The 19,955-nt window shown below is 51.4% G+C and overlaps 2 protein-coding genes and 1 long non-coding RNA gene across 4 annotated transcripts in view; 2 read left to right on the forward strand and 1 right to left on the reverse strand.

Moving 5' to 3' along the window:
- Positions 1 to 13,069, reverse strand: Mmp25 (matrix metallopeptidase 25). Its single transcript, XM_027940430.3, has 10 exons — positions 12,672 to 13,069; positions 12,160 to 12,292; positions 9,842 to 9,977; positions 9,449 to 9,738; positions 4,968 to 5,144; positions 4,786 to 4,867; positions 4,549 to 4,631; positions 4,061 to 4,213; positions 3,729 to 3,986; positions 1 to 3,613 (listed from the first exon to the last, which is right to left on the reverse strand). The coding sequence occupies exons 1-10, from the start codon at positions 12,774 to 12,776 to the stop codon at positions 3,345 to 3,347; spliced, it is 1,686 nt and encodes a 561-aa protein (XP_027796231.2). The 5' UTR covers positions 12,777 to 13,069; the 3' UTR covers positions 1 to 3,344.
- On the forward strand, positions 4,557 to 6,270 carry LOC114096837 (uncharacterized). 2 transcript variants are annotated; one of them, XR_003583501.2, is made up of 3 exons: positions 4,557 to 4,644; positions 4,975 to 5,127; positions 5,747 to 6,270. It is a non-coding gene; the product is annotated as an uncharacterized lncRNA (long non-coding RNA). The 2 variants fall into 2 exon arrangements; XR_011705444.1 differs by lacking the exon at positions 5,747 to 6,270 and adding an exon at positions 5,341 to 5,722.
- Bicdl2 (BICD family like cargo adaptor 2) overlaps positions 13,069 to 19,955 on the forward strand; it is a 14,994-nt gene continuing 8,107 nt past the window's right edge. Inside the window, exon 1 of the mRNA XM_071605376.1 lies at positions 13,069 to 13,902. The gene's annotated coding sequence lies outside the window, so the exon portion shown is untranslated. The remainder of the gene's footprint in view (positions 13,903 to 19,955) is intronic.

The raw sequence follows: 19,955 nt of genomic DNA on the forward strand, positions 1-19,955 counted from the left end.
TCTGTTTTTAAAACTTTATTGAGATAGAATTCACATGCAATACAGTTAAATCCATTAAAATGTACAAGTCAATACACAGAACTGGGAAATCATTACAATGTATTTTAGAATATTTTAATTATCTTAAAAAGAAATTCTGGCTGGGTATGGTGGTGCATGCCTGTGTGAGAGGCTGAGGCAGGAGGATAGCAAGTTCAAAGCCAGCCTCAGCAATTTAGCAAAGCCCTATCTCAAAATAAAAAATAAAAAGGGCTGGGGAAGTGGCTCAGTGCTCTAGCGCCCCTGTGTTAAACCCCAGGTACAAAAAAAAATTTGTTTTCTACTAGAGGTGTAGCTCAGTGATAGAGCACTTGCCTAGCATTCATGAGACCCTGGGTTTCACCCCTCGTACCACAAAAAGGAAAAAAGAAAGAAATCTGTCCCCTGAACCATCACTTCCAAATACTTATCTCCCCATCCCCCAATATCTCTATCAATCAATTATTTATTTTCTGTCTATAGATTTGCCTGTTCTAGACATTCATATGCATAGAATCATACAATATGTAGCCTTTTGTGTCTGGCTGCTTTAACCAAGCATAAGATTTTCAAGGTCTTTTCTATATTGTAGCCTGAATCAATGCTTCACTCATTTTTACTGCTGAATGACATTCCATTCTATGAGGAGTAAACCCAGGGGTGCTCTACCACTGAACTAAATCCCCCAGCCTTTTTTATTTTTGAGACAGAGTCTCACTAAGTTGGCTGGCCTGGAACTTGTGATCTTCCTGCCTCAGATTCCCCAATTGCTGGGATTACAGACATGTACCACTGCTCCTGGCTCCTGGTTCCTTGGCCCTCCCCACTTTTTTTTGTACCCAGGGGTACTTAACCACTGAGGCACATCCATAGTTCTTTTTTTTTTTATTTTTGGTAGTTGTAGATGGACAGCCTGCCTTTATTTTGCTTATTTTTGTATGCGGTGCTAAAAATTGAACCCAGTGCCTCAAGTGTGGCAAGAGCTCTGCCACTGAACCACAGCCCTATTTTTCTTTTTTTAATTATTATTTTGAGACAGGGTCTTGCTAAGTTGCTTAGAGCCTCGCTAAATTGCTGAGACTGGCTTTGAATTTGTGATCTCCTGCCTCAGCCTCTTGAGCCACTGGGATTACAGGTATGTGCCATCATGTTTCCGTTGCCCATTTTTAATTGGGTTCTTTATATTTCTTGATACAAGTCCCTTATCAGATATTTGAATTGCAAATATTCTCTCCTATGCTATGGGTTGTCTTTCCAAGTTCTTTATGGTGTCCTTTGAAGCATGAAAGGTTTTAATTTTGGTTATAGGACTGCACCATTTTGAAAATACAAGTAATCATTTTGATATGACATTTTTTATGTAGTGGACTTGAGTATTTGCAGCTGAAGAAGTTTGCATGTAGTCTTGAAAACATTTCAGTTGCACAGGGGCCTTCTTTCCTCTGGCTCCTCCTCAACCAACTTTCAGGCATCCATCTGAGCTTCCTCCTCCCACGTTTCCTACTTCAATAACGCCCTGTTCCCATCAACCATTGATCCCAACTTCTTCTATAAAACAGTGATTGATCCAAATCTGCCTAGTTTCTGCCACCAACTGCACCTCAGGTCCATCAGTGCTCAGAAGAAATGAAGGGCTTTCTCTCTCTCTCTCTCTCTCTCTCTTTTTTGGTACTGAGGATTAAACCCAGGGGCACTCAACCACTGAGTCACATCCCCAGTCCTTTTTATATTTTATTTAGAGACAGGGTATCCCTGAGTTGCTTAGAGCCTTGCTAAATCACTGAGGCTGGCTTTGAACTTGGGATCCTCCTGCTTCAGCCTTCCAAGCTTCTGTGATTCCAGGCGTGCACCACTGCGCCCAGCTCTCCTTATTATTTTTATTCTCCTCCTGAATGTGGATCCCTGTTTCCCTCTCCTACTTGGCTGGTTCTTGTCCTCATGCTAGTCCGGGTGTCAGGAACAACTGGGGACAATTTCCCATTAAAGCTAAATGCCATCACAAAGTGACCCACTAAGTGACTCTACCTATGGGGAGTGGACACCTCTCAACCAGCCTGGCTCTATAGGCAATATAGAGAGTGGTCCCTGGGAGGGAGGACTTGGAAGGGACATAGCCATGCCATGAGAGCTAGCCTCCTTGACCATCAGGGTGCAATCACCCACAAGCTTGTTAAAATACAGATGCCTGACCTCACTCCTAGAATGAGGATTCAGAGTGAGGGAATGGGATCCACATATCTAAATTCCCATCCGGTGATTCTGATATGGACTATTCCAGGAGCCTAGTTCCAGAGACAATGATGAAGGTCTTGAGTCTTTGGGGAATTGGGATGAAAGAGGAATCCTGGATTTCATCTACTCTTTAGCCTAGGACTAGGGCCTCCAGGAGTGCTGAGGAGGTATTGAGGGGATTGAAAGAGGGATCTGTCCATGTCTTCCTAGCAGCAGGGGCCACCTGGAGCCAAATTGTGCTAGATGAAGCTCCAGTCACTCCTGCAGGCCAGGAGAGGATGTTCAGGATAGGAGGGTGTCTATTTGAATGGGGGAAGTCCTGGGGTTAGGGTGGTGTCCAGGCTGTGTGGCCTGGGGTCAGGACAACTAGAAAGGAGGTTAATGGGGACAGAGGTGGGGAGTACCATCCATGTGGCCACTGATGGCACCCAGGATGTGAGGCACGGATCTGCAAGGAGATCTCCAGGCTTGGTCTGGGCCCCCCATCATGATTGCAGTGGGACAATGTGGCACCAGGTCAGGTGAGAAGATTCAAGGAAACTGGGCAGCTGTGTGTGGGAGGCCAGACACTGCTGCCTGCGTGGTGGGGGACAGAGAGTCCAAGGACTGAGTTCCAAGAAAGCCAGGCTGTTCTGGGGAAAGGAAAGTCCTACTGGGGCAGCGTGTGGCCGAGATGGAGGCCAAGCTGTCCCCTCCCTATGACCGCAAGGGGGGCCACAGAGTACGTCATCGTGTAAGTGTACAGTCCCCGCGCTTAGCTCTGCCTCTCGCCCCCTTCTCGCCCCCATTGCCTCGGCATCCCGCCCCTTCCCCAGGCTCAGGAGTAGAGTCTGCACCGTCGCAGGCGGCTGCTCTTGCAGGTGCCCACGGAGCACGGAGGTCACCGCGCGCTGGTGCCCATTGGCGGCGGGTGCCACCCAGAGAGCACTGGAGGTAAAGTCCAGGCGGCAGCCGGACCTCCCTAGGGAATCTGTCCAGTTCTGTGCTGGAGGGAGCTACGCGGAGGGGACAGACTCACAGCCCCACGCAAGGTCCAGCAGAGACTCCGGCCCTGCTCGGTGTAGGGCGCTGTTCCGCTCAGGACGTCCCTGCCCTCAGCAGAAGAGGACGCCCGCCAGCAGGGGCAGGAGGGACAGCAGGAGCAGCGCGGGCGGCCTCTCGGAGGCCTGGTTGAGGTCGCACCGACAATCACAGGTTCCGGGCTTGGGGGTCGGTTTGGGGGGCTCAGGAGTGCGAGGGCCAAAGTCGGGGGCCGGGCAGTCCAGCCACTTGGGCCCCATGGACTGCGGGGAGTCCGGCGCGGTCTTGACGCTGCCTTTGGGAAAGCGCCAGTAGTGGGCGCCCTTGAAGAAGTAGGTGTCACCTGTGGCGGAGGAGACCTTTCAGGCGTTGGTCTGCCCCAAGCCGCGCCCCTCCTGCTTCACCCCGAGTCCCCCTGGCGCCGGCGACCGCCAGCCCCCTCCCCTGCGTCCCCGGACCTGTGTTGCCGACAGTGACATCGTCGGGGGCGGGAGGCGCCCCTTCCCAGAGGCTCAGGTCGCGCGGGTAGCCCGGGTCCGGGCGCGCGGCCGCCTCGTCGTACCGCCAGTACTGCTGTCCCCGGATCAGGTAGGTCTTCCCGTTGAATGGCCACGAGAACACGGCGTCCACTTCCTCGCCCGGCGGCAGCCCTAACTCCTCGAGCGGGCGCGCTGCGCCCTCTAGCTGCCGCTCCCGGAACACCCAGAACTGCGGGCCTGGAGGGAGGCAGCCTGGTCACCAGCACGGTTCCGGAGCCGGTTCGGACCCGGCCACCTGGGGTCCCACTCACCGCTGAAAAGGAGGATTCGGCCGTCTCCGCGCCGAGCATAGGCGGCCTGGATGACCCTCACGTGCGAGGGCAGCCCCTCCCAGAAGCGGTGCACCCGGGCAGGCCGGGGCGACACCAGCTGTCCTGAGGGCTGGAGGCGCCAGAACCAGGGGCCTTAGGGGTAAGAAGGGGAGGGCATGGGGTCATGACAGGATAGGAGGACGCCCCGCCCCCGCCTAGAGTGTGTGGCCGAGGGAGGGCTGGGTCTTCCCACCCCACAAGGTCCCTTGCACACTACCCATCTGTCCATCTGGGGTGTCCATCTGGAAATCAAGGGCGACTCAATCTAGGGCGACGGACTCCTTTTGGCTTGCCCAGGAGTTCCCATTTTTTAGCACTAAAAGTCACTCTTCCCAGGAAACGTTGAAGCCTGTGGTGGGGGTCACCTGAAGTGTACAGGAAGCCAACCATGGTGCCCAGGGAGTCAGGGACCAACCAAAGGGACTTACCTTTGAAAAAGAAGGTTTCACCGCGGATGTTGGCAATGGCATCAAAACTGCCCTCACATCGATCAGGGACAGGTGCGGAGGGGCTGGGTAGGAAAGGTGAGTGAGCAGAAGGCGGGCTTCTTCATCCCTTACCCTCCACCACAGTCCTGAAAGGCAGGGCTCACTGTTCCATCTCACCTAGGACACTGGGACTAGGGAACTGGTCATCCAAGGTCACACAGCTGATGGGGAACTCACCTGTCAGGGGGCAGGACGGAGGGCCTTGGAGGAATCAGGGGTTTCCTTGTGGGCTGGTCATTTGGGGTTTGAGGCACTTTCCCTGCAAGAAGAGTCAGACAGGTGTGGGCTCCCTGGGCCTGCTCAGAGGCCATGGGAGAGCCACAGCAGAGCAACTCAGGGTAGGTCCCTCATTGCCATACCATACAGCTGCTGCAGGCCATCACGGTCATCCTGGGACAGGCGGTACTTGTCAGGGTCACCCACTGGGCCCTGGTAGAAGGGCCTCATAATGGAGTTGGGTGCGGAGGAATGGCCCAGACCCAGGGCGTGGCCAAACTCGTGAACAGCTACAGCAAACAGGTCAGTACCCTCACCATCTGGGGAGGGGAAAGGAAGGTTGGAGCTGAGGGCACCCCACACTTGGAAAGAATGCATGGGAAGTGGGACCTGCTGATCTGCAGGAAGCACTGAAAGACCCTCGAGAGGGGACTCCAGCCTCCTCTGCCCTGACCCCTCATTGAACCATGTTATCATTACTGAATTCTTTCAGCAAATATTTTTGAATTGCCCTAGTTGGTGGTGCTGATACTGGGTACAGGGATGAAGAGACCCAAGAATGGATAGAGGAAGAGTGACCTTACTTACACAAGTGCAGCCCCTCTCTTGAAGGGAAGACTGCATATAGAAGCTCAGAGCAGCAAGAACCCTGGGTGCCTGTAGTTCTCTCCAGGAAACCCGTGCTTTGGAGCATTCCCTCCTCTAAGATCTAGTCCAAGAGCAGGTCCCTGTTCCCCATCCCCAACCCAGGTCCCTCCCACTCACCTTTCATTTCCTCTGCCCCTATTCCTTGGCCTACATTCCCACATCCTCTGTCCCCCCCTCTGCCATCTCCCCTGCCCACAGCTCCCCTCTCCCCTCCCCCCTCCCCCTCCCTGGGGTCCCTGCCCCTCCACTCCCTGGCCTTGTTCCATCTCCACAGGAACATGGAGCTCCCTCCAGCATGCACTCTCAGACCACAGCCTCTCTCTCAGCCTCTTCCCACCACAGAAGCTTCTTCCCTGGAGATCCAGCTCCAGCGACTGAGGGCCTAGTTCCTCATCGATCTGCCTGGCTCCTGCTCCGGTCAAAGGCCCCACCCAGAAGAGGCAGTGACAGAGCCAGGCAACACATCAGTGTTAGAGTCACCCCCCGGTTATTTTGCTGCAGCCGGACTGTGGCACATCAGTGGGCATGTATTTCTGCAGATGTTGATCTAGTTTGTGGGAATCTCTAACTAGGGCTAGCAACATTGAAGACAGCATTATTGGAAATGGCCTGGTGAATTGAAAAGCAAGTTTCTCTAAGCCCCTGAGGGCTGATACCTAAGTATGGAAGCGGTAAACCCTAGGAGGCCTCATTTACCTCTCAAACCTCTACTTCCTATCCTGATTTTACAGAGGGGGGATTGAGGCCAAATGCCCTGCCTGTGCACCCTCAAAACTGCAAATGTCTGATCAATTTCCACATTGACTGCAGGTCTTATTATTGCTCCAAATCCTTTTTCTGAGAAATTGGAGGAAGTTTGGAGACTCAATACGACGAGAGCTTTGTTCTCTCACCTTCTTCCCTTGCTTCATCTCTACTTTGGTGACATAGGGTTTTCTGAGCCAGGCACCCCTTCCTGCACCCTTCTCACACTATGCAGCTGGGGAAATTACACAACCGTGCAGGCCTAGCCCCACCAGAGTCCTGATGGGTAGTGTGCAAGGGACCTGACACCTCCTATCATTCCTGCCCTTGTCCCAGCAAGCAACTCCTCTACTCTCTCCCCTCAGCCTCCTTTCCATGTCCACAAGGCCCCAAAGCTGCAACCCAGTCATAAGTCCCACCTTCAGATGACAGATGCTAACAAGCACACATCCTGTTTCATCAAGTCCAACGGAATCTGTGACTTGTAGTATACCTGGGGCAGATACCCAGTCACACTGCTTTCTGCAGTCCCTCCTCAGCCATGTTCCTTAGTCAATAATCTAAACTCAGTCCAGTTCTTTAGCTCCTTTCATACCTGAACCCATTGCAGTTTTGGATCTTCCCCCACTGATGGAGTCTGCAGACACTAAGAATGTCACTTGTTTCCTGGATGACCAAATCTAATGCCTGTAATTTACTGGGTTTGTTTGCTGTAGCCATTGCTGACCACTTCCTCCTTGACTCTTGTTCTTCATCACCTTTTGGCCTGTTCTTTCTCCATCTCTTTTAATTCCTCTTCCCCAGCCACCCACCTCTTAGCCCTGGGGCTCTCCACAGCTCTGTCCTTAACCTTTCTTTACATGCTACATTTTCTTCCTGGTACGCTTACAAACCCCAAGGACACTAACTCTGCCCCCAGGTCCAGCTCTAATAAGGGTTGGCAGTGCTTAGAGCACCGTTCTGCACCAGGCTCTGAGCAAGTAAAGGGCTGGAGGTGGATTACTCATCTAATCTACAGACCACACTGCCAGCAGGTACTGTTCCCATCCCCCATTTCTCAGCTGAGGAAACTGAGTGCAACGTGGTTAAGTAACTTGTACACATTACAAGTGGAGGAACCCTGACTTGATTCAGCTTCAAAGCCCACCTGCTTGGGTTGTGGGTGCAGCCCAGTGATACAGCACTTGCCTAGCATCTGAGAGGCCATAGGTTCCATATCCAGAACCACAAAAATATATAAATAAAAAAATTTAAAAGCCCACCTGTTTAATTCTGCAGGACATTGCCTCACTGTCATGGATGCAGTCTCTGATGACCTGTCAAGCCCTGACAGAGCCTGAGCACCAACTCCAGCTGCCCCTGCCCCACTCAGGCTCCCCCAGCAGCTCACAGACAACGATTGGCAATATAAATCTGGGAAGAGTCAGCCCTGCCCCAGGCTGTTCCCACTAGAGAGCTCCAGGGGAGCAGTCTCCTCTCCAGCTGAGACCACATCCTTGCTCAGCTTCTCACTCTCTCTTCCTTCCCTTTCCCAAGTGCATGCCCCTGAGAAACTGCTTGCATAACAATTTCCATCTAGGCCTTCACTTCCAGGGAACCTGACCTAGGACAGAGGAGCCCAAGTCTAGAGCATGATTCTCAGTGCTTGTAGCATGCACATGGAACACTGGTGCACGGCAAACAGGCTCCACACCTGCACTTCTCCCACCTTGGGCCAGCCTGCTGCCCTCCCCCATGTGCACAAACAGCAGCCATCCTCCAGGACCTGTGCTGGATCCTGGATGTCATTCCACCCTCCTTGTCTCCTGGTCCCCAGGATCCAGCCAGATCTTTGCCCATCCCATCCCTCCTGGCTTCCCTCAGATCCAAACCCCCACCCCATGGCCCACCTCCATCTCTTACCTGGACCCTGCAGCAGCTTTGCCTCCCTGTCTCTCTCCACCCCCTCATACATCCAGCAATATTTCTAGAATGCAAAATCCTTTGATGGGGCTGGGGTTGTGGCTCAGTGGTAGAGCGCTTGCCTAGCATGTGTGAGACACTGTGTTTGATCCTCAGCACCACATAAAAATAAACAAATAAAGGCATTCTGTCCATTTACAACTACCAAAAAAAAAATTTAACAAAAATCCTTTGATAACTCCCCAAAGCCTCCAGAGCCCCACTGTCCGAATTCTTCCACTTGTTCTTGAAGGCCCGTTATGATCTATGACCCACCATTCATCCTATGCCATCTCCTTTCCAAAGCCAGATTTTTGCCTTCTTGCCTCAGGCTATGTCTCCCCCCCCCCTTCCTGAGTACCTGGCACTCTGCTAGCTCACTGGCTTCGCTTTCTCATTGAGAGAGTCCTGTCTGCCCTCACCCCACCCGCCCACCCATGCAGCCGTGCTTCTTGGTGCTCAGTGCATGTTTATATATATTGAATGAATGGAGTCACCCCTTCTAGGAGGCCACCTCTGAGCAGCCCTAGGCTCTAGGACTTCCTCAGCTGTGACTGCAGGCCATTGGGTCACTGTGTGTAGTAACTGCCTATTATTCTTTTGCCTCAGCTGCTGACAGAAAGGTGGCTTAGGCTCTGTAAGTCAATCCAGATGAGAGCTAGGCACCTGGTAGTCCTCTGCAGTGGTTAATTTTATGTATCAATTTGGCCATGCCATGGTGCCCAGGGGTTTGGTCAAAACGAGTCCAGATGTTGTGAAAGTAATTTGAAGATACGACTAACATCTACTATCAGTAAAGCAAGTCACTCCAGTTGGGGTGGTCTGTGTCCAAACAGGTCACTCCCCATGAGCAGACTGAGGGCTTTGGGGAAAGAGTTCTGCCTCAAGACTGTGACAGAAACCCAACTAAGTTTCCAGCCTGCCCTACAGATTGGCCTCGTTCACCCTACAATCCCTGGGAGCCAATTCCTTACAATAAATCTCTACACACACACATCTTCTTGGTAATTTCTCTGGAGACCCCCAACTTATACAACCTCAACTGATCAATTCATTTAAACCTCAGACATATCTTTAACTTGGGTTCCAAACTCAGAACCACAAAAATAAAAATTTTTTATAAAAAGCCCCCTGCTTCATGCTGTGGGACACAGTCATCAACACAGGGTCTGACTAGCTGTCATTCCTGACAGAGCCTGGTCACCAGCCCCAGCTGCCCCTTCCCTTCTTAGGTTCCCACCAGCAGCCCAGGAACTGGGGAGAGGACCTCTCCAAAGATGGGAGGTTTTACCTTGCGACCCAAAAGTCCAGATCTCCTCATCATCAAAGTGAGTGTCCCCGGAGATTGGGTGCTCCCCAGGGAAGAAGGCATGGGCAAGGGTGCCGCCCAGCCCGTCGAAGGGGTAACTGTCCTGGTGGTAGGCCCGGGCAAAGTCGATGAGGATGTCAGCCTCCTGGTGCTGGGAATTCACCTCCTGGAACGTGAGGCCTGACTCAACACCCCAGACGGTCAGGGCATAGCTCATGAGGGTCCGCACTATCTGAGGGTTCAGCAGGGAGCTCTGGGGGAAGGACTGTACCCTGAGGAGAGAGGAGGGGAGCAGGTGGCGATAGAGGCAAGGGCAGACATGCAAGCCTGGGACCCAGCAGGCAGGCCCAGGGGAGGGCAGGCCCCAGGACCTACCTCCAGGTCAGGATTCGCTTCCTCCACACACTGCCACTCAGAGCATAGCGGCGGCGCCGTCTAACCAGCCCCGCAGGCCCCAGCACGTCAGGCAGGGAGCAACGGGGCTTGCGCATGGTTTCTAAAGTCCTTTTGTCTGTGGGAGACCATGAGGGACAGGGTCAGCAGCAGGAAAGCCTACCCTAACCATGTACCAGTTATCCTTATTCATGGGGAAAGGGAGGCTCTGAGAGGTAAAGTCATCATGGGATGCTGATCAAGTACCAAGTCCCCAGACTAGGAGAGATCTCCGACCCCTGTGCCAAGCCACTGTCCCAGGTTAGGTCTCCTGGGAACCCCCTTTTCTAGTTCAGCTCCATTCCCAGCTACCACCTCATTTTTAGTTTTTTTTTTTTTTTCTGTGCTGGGGATCAAATTCCTCATTTTCAAATTAAGGTCAAACCACATATTATTGGTTGAGGTGATAAATAAAACTTGAGAACATACAGATGCCAGACCCTGTTCTAGGCTGTTCCAAGAGTGAATGAGGCAGAATCTTCCCCTAGTTAACATTCTTAAGCTCCTTTTCCACCCCATTTAACTCCACAGAGGTCAGACATGGTGGCAAATGCCTGTAATCCCACTGACTTGGGAGGCTGAGGCAGGAGGATTGTGAGTTCAAGGGCAGCCTCAGCAATTTATTGAGGCCCTAAGCAACTTAGTGAGATCCTGTCTCAAAATAAAAAGGGCTGGGGATGTGGCTCAGTGGTTAAGCGCCCCTAGGTTCAATCCTTACCACCTACCTCTAAAATGCATGCCCTCAATTCAACTGCTTCTGGCTACACCCCCCACTCCAGGCCATCTGGGGCTACAACTGCCTTCTTCCTGTTCTCCAGGAGCCCCACCTCCACCCTCAGCAACCAAGTTTAAAACTGCAAGTCAGACTGAGTTGTTTTTCTTCTTCAAATCCTTTTCTGGTTATTATCACTCAGAATCAAAATCCAAACCCTTTATTCAAGTTCTTTTTTTGATACTGGGGATTGAACCTGGGGGTGCCTTACCACAAAGCTCTATTTTATTTATTTTTTGAGACAGGGTCTCAACAAGTTGCTGAGAGTCTTGCTAAACTGCTGAGGCTGGTCTGGCTAAATCTATGGGATTACAGTCATGCACCAAGGTTTCCAATTAGACCCCTACCTAAGCCCTTCAGGTTTCTTTTACTCCAGGCACATAAAGTTGTGCCTGCCCCGGGGTCTTTTCACTTGCTGAGACATTTTCTCTTACATCTTCCCTTGACTACTCTTCCCTTTTGTGGTCTTGCATCATGTGACATCTTTCAGAGGCCTAGCTGGGTGTGGCCTAGCTACTTGAGATGCTGAGGACTGAAAGCTCAAGGCCAGCCTGAGCAATTTACGAGACCTTGTCTCAGAATTAAAAAAAAAAAAAAAAGGTGCTGGGCATGTGGTTTAGTGGTAGAGTGTTTGCCTAGAATGCTTAAAGCTCAACATCACAGAGGGGAAAAAGTGCCAGGCAGGCGTGGTGGCACACGCCTATAATCTCAGCACCTGTAATCCCAGTGGTTTAGGAGGCTGAGACAGGAGGATCTCAAGTTCAAAGCCAGCTCAGCAAAAGCAAGGCTTTAAGCAATTCAGTGAGACTCTGTCTCTAAATAAAATATACAAAAGGGCTGGGGATGTGGCTCAGGGGTCAAGTGCCTCTGAGTTCAATCCTTAGTACAAAAAAAAAAAAAGAAAGAAAAAAAAAGCGGGGGTGGGGGGGGAGTACCCAGCTCTGGATATTATTAGCATTTTATTTTCTTCAAAACACGATTATTTGAAACCATCTTGCACATTTATGTTCCTGATCTGCCTTTCTTTCTCCCTCCAGAATGTTAGCTCCAGGAATGCAGGGGCCTATTTCCAACAGTACTTTAACAGTGGAGCCTAAAATAGACGAAAACATAAAGAGATTCTCAGTAAAGGTGTATTGAAAGGTGAATGCCCTGCACAGTGCCACTCATCAGTAATCCAGGCTACTCAGGAGGCTGAGGCAGGAGGATTTCAAGTTCCAGTCCAGACTGGGCAACTTATCAAGACCCTGTCTTAAAATAAAAAAATAGGAAGGTCTGGGGATGTAGTCCAGTGGTAAAATGTCCCGGGTTCAATCCCTCAGGGTGTTTGGGGGATGGGGGAGATAAATGCCTGAGAACCACAGGGGCTTGTGGCTGGAATTTGAACTCAGCATCCTCATAAGCTCCTGTGATTCAAGAGCGCTGAAGTTTAAGGACTGCAGGATGATGATGGTCAGGTTAAGGGCAGAGGCAGGGCTGCAGCACTTACCCAAGCGTCCTGTCTCAGGCAGCCCAGCGAACCTCTGCATGACTTTGATGGCATCACGCAGCTTCTCAGGGCTCTGCAGCTGGGCCTGGGCAGGATCTGGTGGTGGTAAGTAGCCATAGAGTCTCAGCCAGTCCTAGGATCAGCGGGGACGGATGAAGTCAGAAGCTCACCACCATCCTGGAAGCCCCTCCCTTCCAGAGCCAGAGCCCTCAGTTCTGGGATGCAGGCCTGTTCCACCTCCCCAAGGTCCCCACCTTCCAGCTCCAGGTTTGCCAGTCTTCATTTGGACCCAGGAATTGAGGCCCGAATCCCATTCCAGCTCCTTTCCTGACCTCCAATTCCGGGCTCCAAAACTGACAGATTCAATAATCCGGGTCCCCAGGCTCCATCCCCAGTCACTCTTCGGACATTTTAATCTGGCCCCTCCATCCTCCAAACCCAAAAGTCCAGGACCTCGGCTTTCCTCTCCCAGCCTCCCTGAGGATCCCAGAGGACCGGGGACCCCGGCTCACCACGCCCAGGCTCACGTCCTGCGCCGAGGGCTCAGAGGCAGGTGCTGACCGCGCGAGCAGAAGCAGCGGCGTCAGGAATCGGAGTCCGAGCGCCAGCGGCCGCATGGCGCGCTTCAGCCAGGGCAACCAGGGGGCCCGAAGGAGGCCTGACCCAGGTCGCTCGGGGACCTGGGGAAGGAGGTCAGGGGCCCAGAGAGGATTTCGCCGGGTGGATAGGATGGACAGGAGGGGTTAAAGGTCCTGAGAAGGATGGGAGAGGATGCAGGGCGGCGACAGCAGAGGAGCAGGGGAACAGGTTCGCACGCGGGGTCCGGGTTGGGCGGAGGATCTCGAGAGGATTGAAAGGGCCCGGAGGAGGTGAATGTCCAGTGACTAGGTCAGCCGGGCTGCCGCTCGGCGTCGCGTCCGGCCCGGGTACTGAGCAGCGGCCCTCTTCTACCCTCGCGGTCCGAGGGCGGGGTGTGGCCGGGCGGGGCGGGATCGCCCCCAGGAGCGGTGCGGGAAACTGCCCAATCTTCGGGCGTCCAGCGAGAAGGGGCGGACCAGGCGGTGGCCCCCCGCCCCTCGCCGGGACCCAGGGACTCTCCTCCCAGCTCTTCAAAGCGCCAAAGGAAGGCAGGATGCGCGGGTGGGGCACTCTGCGCCCCCAGGCTTCTCCTCCCTCTGCCCGGGCTGAAGTTTCTCTTCCCAAAAGCCTAAGCCAGTGGGATTCCCTGGAGGAGCTAGCTTCTGCTTTCTCAGGACCGCAAGGCCCGGGAGGGGCGACCCGGCCACCCTCCTCCGCCCGCAGCATTCCCGGGACCCGCGGTGGGCAATGGAGTGCCGGAGGGTTTCCGGGCAGCAGGAGGCTGGGAAGACAGGTGTCCTTCCCCGCTGTGCGCCAAGCGGCTGCCGGTCCCGAATCCTTCCACCCGCCCTCGTGGCTTCGCGCATCTCTGCCTTGATGCACCGCGGTGTTGGCACCCAAGACGCCGGCGGTGCTCTGGGACCGCGGTCCCTTTCCCGGGCACTAGGCATTTAAATCCAAAACCTCCACGCAGAAGCTCGGGTCCCTGCCGGGTGCCCGCAGCAGCGGACGAAGGAGGAGCTGGATGGGAGGCAACTGATGGTAAGACCTGGGCACCAGCAGAGCCTCCCCAAGCGTCCCGAACGTCCAGGGCTCGGGCCGGCTGTTGCAGAACCCAGAGACTTCTGGAGGCGGAGGGCTTCCGGGCCAGGAGCGGAGTCCCGAGTGAGTTTGACCGCGCAGTTCCGGGAGTGGCCAGGAGGGGGGAGCCCCAAGGGGCTCCATCCGCATCTTATTTCTTTGTGTTTGCAGTACTGGGATCCATCTGAACACAGGGCCTCACACTTGCTAGGCAAGGGCCCTTCCACTGAGTTACATCCTCAGCCCCACCTACCTTTATTTATTTATTTTGGCACCGGAGATTGAACCCAGGGGGTGGTTGACCACTGAGCCACATCCCCAACCCTTTTTGTTTTATTTTTAGATAGGGTCTCCCGGAATTGCTGAGGGCCTTGCTAAATTGCTGAGGCTAGCCTCAAACTTTGGATCCTCCTGCCTCAGCTTCCGGAGTCCCTGGGATTATAGGTGTGTGCCACCACACCTTGCTCCCACCTGCATTTTAGGCAAAATAGCCAGCAGGGCTGCCATGATAAAATACTACAGACTGTGTGGCTTACACAGAAATTTATTTTCTCATGCTTCTGGAAGCTGGAAGTCCAAGACCAAGGGGCCAGCAGGGTTGGTTTTTTCTGAGACCTCCCTCCTGGGCTTGCAGAGGGCCACCCTGCTGTCTCTTTATATGGTCATCTCTCTGTGCCAGCACACTCCCTGATGGCTCTTCCTCTTGCAAAGCCACCAGTCATTGAGCCACACGAAAGGCCTTGTTTTAACTTGATCACCCTTTATAGGCCCTGGCTCCCAATACAGTCCTGTTGTCAATCACTGGGGTTAGAGCTTCAGTGCAAGAATTCTGAGGGAACAGGATATAGTTCATAAAGATCCTGTGTTTGCCATCAGATGATTGGCAAAAGTTAAAAAACCTGCTGGTGACAGGTGTTAGCTAGGTGTGGCAAAGGTGAAATCAGCGCTCAATGATGGGAATGTTTTGTGGTTGCTTTAGGATGGGACCAACCCTTCACCCCGAATTTGGTTCAGATTGGAGACTAGTGAGGCACATGCAGAGTTTGCTTACCTGTGCTGAGGCTTTCCGGGCCACAGGCAAGCTCTTCCACAGGTCTGGAAATGGTTTGAGAGGGGCTTTCATTGGGATGATGGCTGAGGCTGGGGCAAAGGTTCCCTGGAATTGGCTAGGACTTTCCAGGTTTAAAATTCCCTCCAGACTTTGGAAGAGAAGGCTTAAGGCCTCCTCAGTTTGCCGGGATGTGAGCAAAGGGGAAGAGGGAGGAAGGGGCTTTGAAGTAATTAGCAGTCCCACATCAAAAATGGAGTCCGCCGGGCAGGGGTGGCACAAGCCTGTAATTCCAGCAGCTGGGGAGGCTGAGACTGGAGGATTGCAAGTTGAAAGCCAGCCTCAGCAACAGCGAGGCACTAAGCAACTCTGTGAGACCCTATCTCTAAATAAAATACAAAATAGGGCTGGGGATGTGGCTCAGTGGTTGAATGCCCCTGAGTTCAATACATGGTACCAGGAAGGAAAAAAAAATGGAGCCGAACTCTTTATTACAGTGTCAAATGAAAACCTGAGCGAGGAGGGCTAGGGTTGTAGCTCAGTGGTCGAGTGCTTGCCTCACTCTTGTGAGGCCCTGAGTTTGATCCTCAGCACCTCATAAAAATAAATAAATAAAATAAAGGTTTTATGGGGCTGGGGCTGTAGCTCAGTGGTACAGCACCTGCCTTGCACGTGTGAGGCCCTGGGTTCAATCCTAAGCCACCACAGAAAAATATATAAATAAAGATATTGTGACTATCTACAACTAAAAAAAAATTTAAATAAGAATAAAGATATTATGTCCAACTACAATTAAAAAATAACTATAGGGCTGGGGATATAGCTTAGTTGGTAGAGTGCTTGCCTCGAATGCACAAGGCCTCTGGGTTCAATCCCCAGCACCCATGCACACACACACAAAAAGAAAACTGGCAAATCTTACTGTATGTTAATTGTACTTCAATAAAATTGATACAAAAATTGTTTTAAAAAATAAATAAACATATTAAAAAAATAAAGATATTGTATCCTTCTGTAACTAAAACAAACAAACAAACAAAAAAAAACACTGAGCTTGGGGCTGGGGTTGTGGCTCAGTAGTTCAATGCTCAACCAGCACATGTGACGCACTGGGTTCCAGCCTCAGAGAAAGAAAGAAAGGAAGGAAGGAAGAAGGAAGGAAGGAAGGAAGGAAGGAAGGAAGGAAGGAAGGAAGGAAGGAAGGAAGGAAAGAAAGAAAGAAGAGAAAACCTGAGCCCTTGGGAAACCAGTTTGATGATATTAAACAAGGCCAAGGAGCCTAGCCTCTGTGGGGGACAAAGATGGCTTCAAACTCTTTGCCCTTCCTCTCAGTGAGATGTGGCATCTAATCCTGTCTGCATCCCAAGGCTTCTGGCAGCCAACCCAGCCACCAGATACCTAGGTGAAGACACCTTCTGTTGACATCAGCCCCAGCCACCATCCACCTGCAGGTTCCCGAAAGCCCAGCAGCAAGAACCACCCAGCAGACCCCAGCCAAACCTCAGAACTGTGAGGGAGAAAAACACTGTGGGCTGGGAAGTAGCTCAGTTGTATAGTGCCTACCTAGAATGCAGGAGGCCCTGGGTTCCAGCCCCAGTACCTCAAACAAACAAAAACTGTTGTTTTAAGCCTCGAACTTGTATGGTGGTTAATACACAATGAGAGATCACCAGAACCCCTCCACCTACTAGTTCCATCCAAAGGTGTACGACAGAGTGGAACACCCCCCACATGTCCTTAGAGGTGCTCAATAAGTTATTGTCTATATCGTTGGAGAAAAGTGCTGAAAACCGAAGTGTTGGGCTGGAGATGTGGCTCAAGCGGTAACGCGCTCGCCTGGCATGCGTGGGGCACTGAGTTCGATCCTCAGCACCACATAAAATAAAATAAAGATGTTGTGTCCACCGAAAACTGAAAAATAAATATTAAAAAAAAAAAAGAAAGCCGAAGTGTTTATTGATAGGAAAATGGAGAGCTGGGTGTTACCTGACACCTGAAACCCCAGCAACTCAGGAGGCTGAGGCAGGAGAATTGCAAGTTTGAGGCCAGCCTCAGCAACTTAGCAAGGCGCTGAGCAAATTAGAGAGACCCTATCTCAAATAAAAATAAAAGGGCTGGAGAGCTGGGGTTGTGGCTCAGAGGAAGAGCACTTGCCTAGTATTCATGAGGCACTGGGTTTGATCCTCAGTACCACATAAAAATAAAATAAAGGTATTGTGTCCACCTACAACTGAAAAATAAATATTATAAAAAAAGGCTGGGAATGTAGCTCAGTGGTTGGGCACCCTCGGGTTCAATCCCCTGTACCAAAAAAATTAAAATAAAATATAAAGGATTAGGGATATAGCTGAGTTATATTGTACATACCACTAGGTTCAAAGACAGAGAGGACTGTGACTTAAACATTGAATGCAATATTACACAACTGGTAATAAGCACAAAATATATTCAAATGCATCATTCTGAGTAAATCTGAGAAACATTTTAGGGACTAGGGATGTCCCTCAGTGCACAGTACTTGTATAACACATGCAAGGTCCTGGGTTCTATCCACAGCAACACGCCCCCCCCCCAAAAAAAAAAGAAACAGAAACCTTTAAAATTAGTGAGTTTAATTATATGTAAATTATTTCTTGTAGTGTTAAAATTGTGCCTCCAAAGACACATACAGTACCTAAAAATATGACCTTATTTGGAAATAGGATCTTTGTACAAATAAATTAAGGATCTCAAGATGGGTCATCCTGGATTCAGGGTGGGTCCTAAATCAGATGATTGGTGTCTTTATCAATGAAAGTAGAGGGACATTTGAGTCACAGAGACCCAGAGGGCCGGGGTCAGGTGGAACCCAATAGTGGAGTGTTGCTGCCAAGCCCAGGAGCACCAGGGACCCTCTGCCAGCCGAGGCAAGGACCAGATCCACCCTCAGAGCCTCCAGCAGGAACCAGCCTGGCCGCAGGCTTCTGGCCTCCAGAATTGGCAGAAATAAACACCGTTGTTCAAGCCACTCAGTTTGTGACATTTTGTTATATTGGCCTTAGGAAACTAATACCTACCTCAATAGAGTTGATTTTTTTCTAAGTTGTGAAAAATACTTGGAAAAATAATGTTAAATTTTTAAAAAAGCAAGTAACTAAACAATGCATTCAGTGTGAAATGTTTTATATAAATTTTTTTCAAACAAATCCAAACAATACTACTTATTGTTCATAGATTGTATGCATCATAAAAGCCTGGAGGCACCACGGCCTGGAACCAAGCCATTCTTGCTGGGTTGCCTTTGTGGAAGTTCAGGCAGGGCTGTGGGGTTCTGCTAGCCTCTGGATGTCCTGTGTAGACTGGCCAAGACATTGTGAGATCTTGGAAGGCATCCCCAGGGTAGACAATTTTCTCCACCCCTGTGGATTGCTAGGGGCTCACCTGGTGGCAAGGAAGGTGGGGAAAGGTGTTTAGACTGGACTTGGGCCTGGAGTTTCCAGGAAGCTATCTTGCTCGCTGAGCTAAGCTAGAGAACAGATGAGGGTGGGGCTCCTGCCCTGGCTTCTTTCCTGAACTACTCCCAACCTCTCCAGGGCTTCCCTGGGGCTTCCCAGGCCCTCCAATTCCTCTACCTCCTTATCAGCAGGGAGCCTGAAGTAGAGGAAAGGGGATAGTGCTGGGAGGCTCTGATCACATTGGTGGTCAGAACTAAGGTCCAGCAGGGAGGTGGGGCCAGGACTCCTGGGTCCAGAAGTGGCTGGGGATAGGATTCAAATGTCCAAAGGATAAGTAGGGCTGGGAGCCAGGCAAGCCAGAATGAGGGGTCTTCATGTGCCCACACACAAAACCCTTGGAGCTGGCTTCCCTACCTGTGAGCTGGCTTCCACCTGTGAATGGTATGACTTCATAGGTTCCCCTGAGGAGGAAAACAATGTAGCATGTGGGTGAATCACCTTTGTGACCCTGCAGAGGATCACCAGCTAAGTGTGGCACTTCGCCTGTGTTTCAGCCTTCGCTTATATAAGCTGGGAGTTATCATCACCCTCATTTGCCAGATGAGGAAACTGAGGGCTTCAGAGGTTCCTTGGCTGAATGGCACAGGCACACACATCGGGTGGGTGACCAAACTGGGATTTGCTCTGAAGCCATGTGACGCCAGTGCCCATGAGCCAAGTCTTGTTGCTCTGTTGTTTTATTGATTCATGTCTGGTTTATAGGTCTACACCCACTCCCACATCGTGGGTGGACTGTGAGCTCCTGGGAGGAGGTCCCTGGCCATTTCAGTTCCAGAGGAGCTCAGCCCCTGCCTGGCAAGAGGGCTCAACAAAGGTGTGCTGAGTGTGGTGTGGTGTGGTGGGGCCAGCGCCATGACTCTGACACCTGGAGGAGACACTGAGCTTATATTTTCCAAGGAATCAGGCAGCAATACCAAGGGGAGACTGGGAGTTTTTCAGCTCTGCTGAGCTATACCCTAGCCCTAGCTCTGCTTTTTTTTAAAAAACAAAAAAACAAAAAAAACAACAGGGTCTCACTAAACTGCTTAGGACCATGCTAGTTTGCCGAGGCTGGCCTCTAACTTGCACTCCTCCTGCTTCAGCCTCTGGGGTTGCTGGGATGATAGGTATGGCCACTACGGCCAGTCAGGCAATGAAGCTGTATGACAGTCTTTGGCTCTCCTTGAAAGAAAGAACTGGTGCCCTCTCTTCTCTGCTGACTGACAGGAAGCCTTGTTCCAGCCCTAGGATCCAGAATTCTAGTTCCCCAACCACCTCTCCAAGGGTCCCAGCTCCTATTGCCCTCGTATTTTTCTAGATCCCAAGTAACTAGGCTCCTAGGTACCAAGATTCAGGGGTCCTGACTCCCAGCTAGAGGTGTGTGGACCCTGCTGATACTGGCTGGCAAAAACTAATTATGGGGCTGGCGAGTAGCTCAGTGTACACACCTGCACAGCACGCGTGAGGCCCTAGATTAATCCCCAGTTCTATAAAAAATAAAATAAAATAAGGCCAATTATACACATCAACTGTTCTTCATACTCAGTTAAGTCGTGGCAAACTTGAAATTGTCCAGAAAGGAGTATTTACACTATGGAAATCGGCAAATGCAAATC

The sequence above is a fragment of the Marmota flaviventris genome, chromosome 19 (assembly GCF_047511675.1).
Source record: "Marmota flaviventris isolate mMarFla1 chromosome 19, mMarFla1.hap1, whole genome shotgun sequence".
NCBI lineage: Eukaryota > Metazoa > Chordata > Mammalia > Rodentia > Sciuridae > Marmota > Marmota flaviventris.

Coding starts and splice junctions, on each gene's coding strand:
- Mmp25 (XM_027940430.3), bottom strand. CDS start 12,776: ATGCGGCCGCTGGCGCTCGGACTCCGATTCCTGACGCCGCTGCTTCTG. Junction 9,739..9,841: donor AAGCGAATCCTGACCTGGAG/GTAGGTCCTGGG, acceptor CTCTCTCCTCAG/GGTACAGTCCTTCCCCCAGA. Junction 4,214..4,548: donor TGAAACCTTCTTTTTCAAAG/GTAAGTCCCTTT, acceptor CTTACCCCTAAG/GCCCCTGGTTCTGGCGCCTC.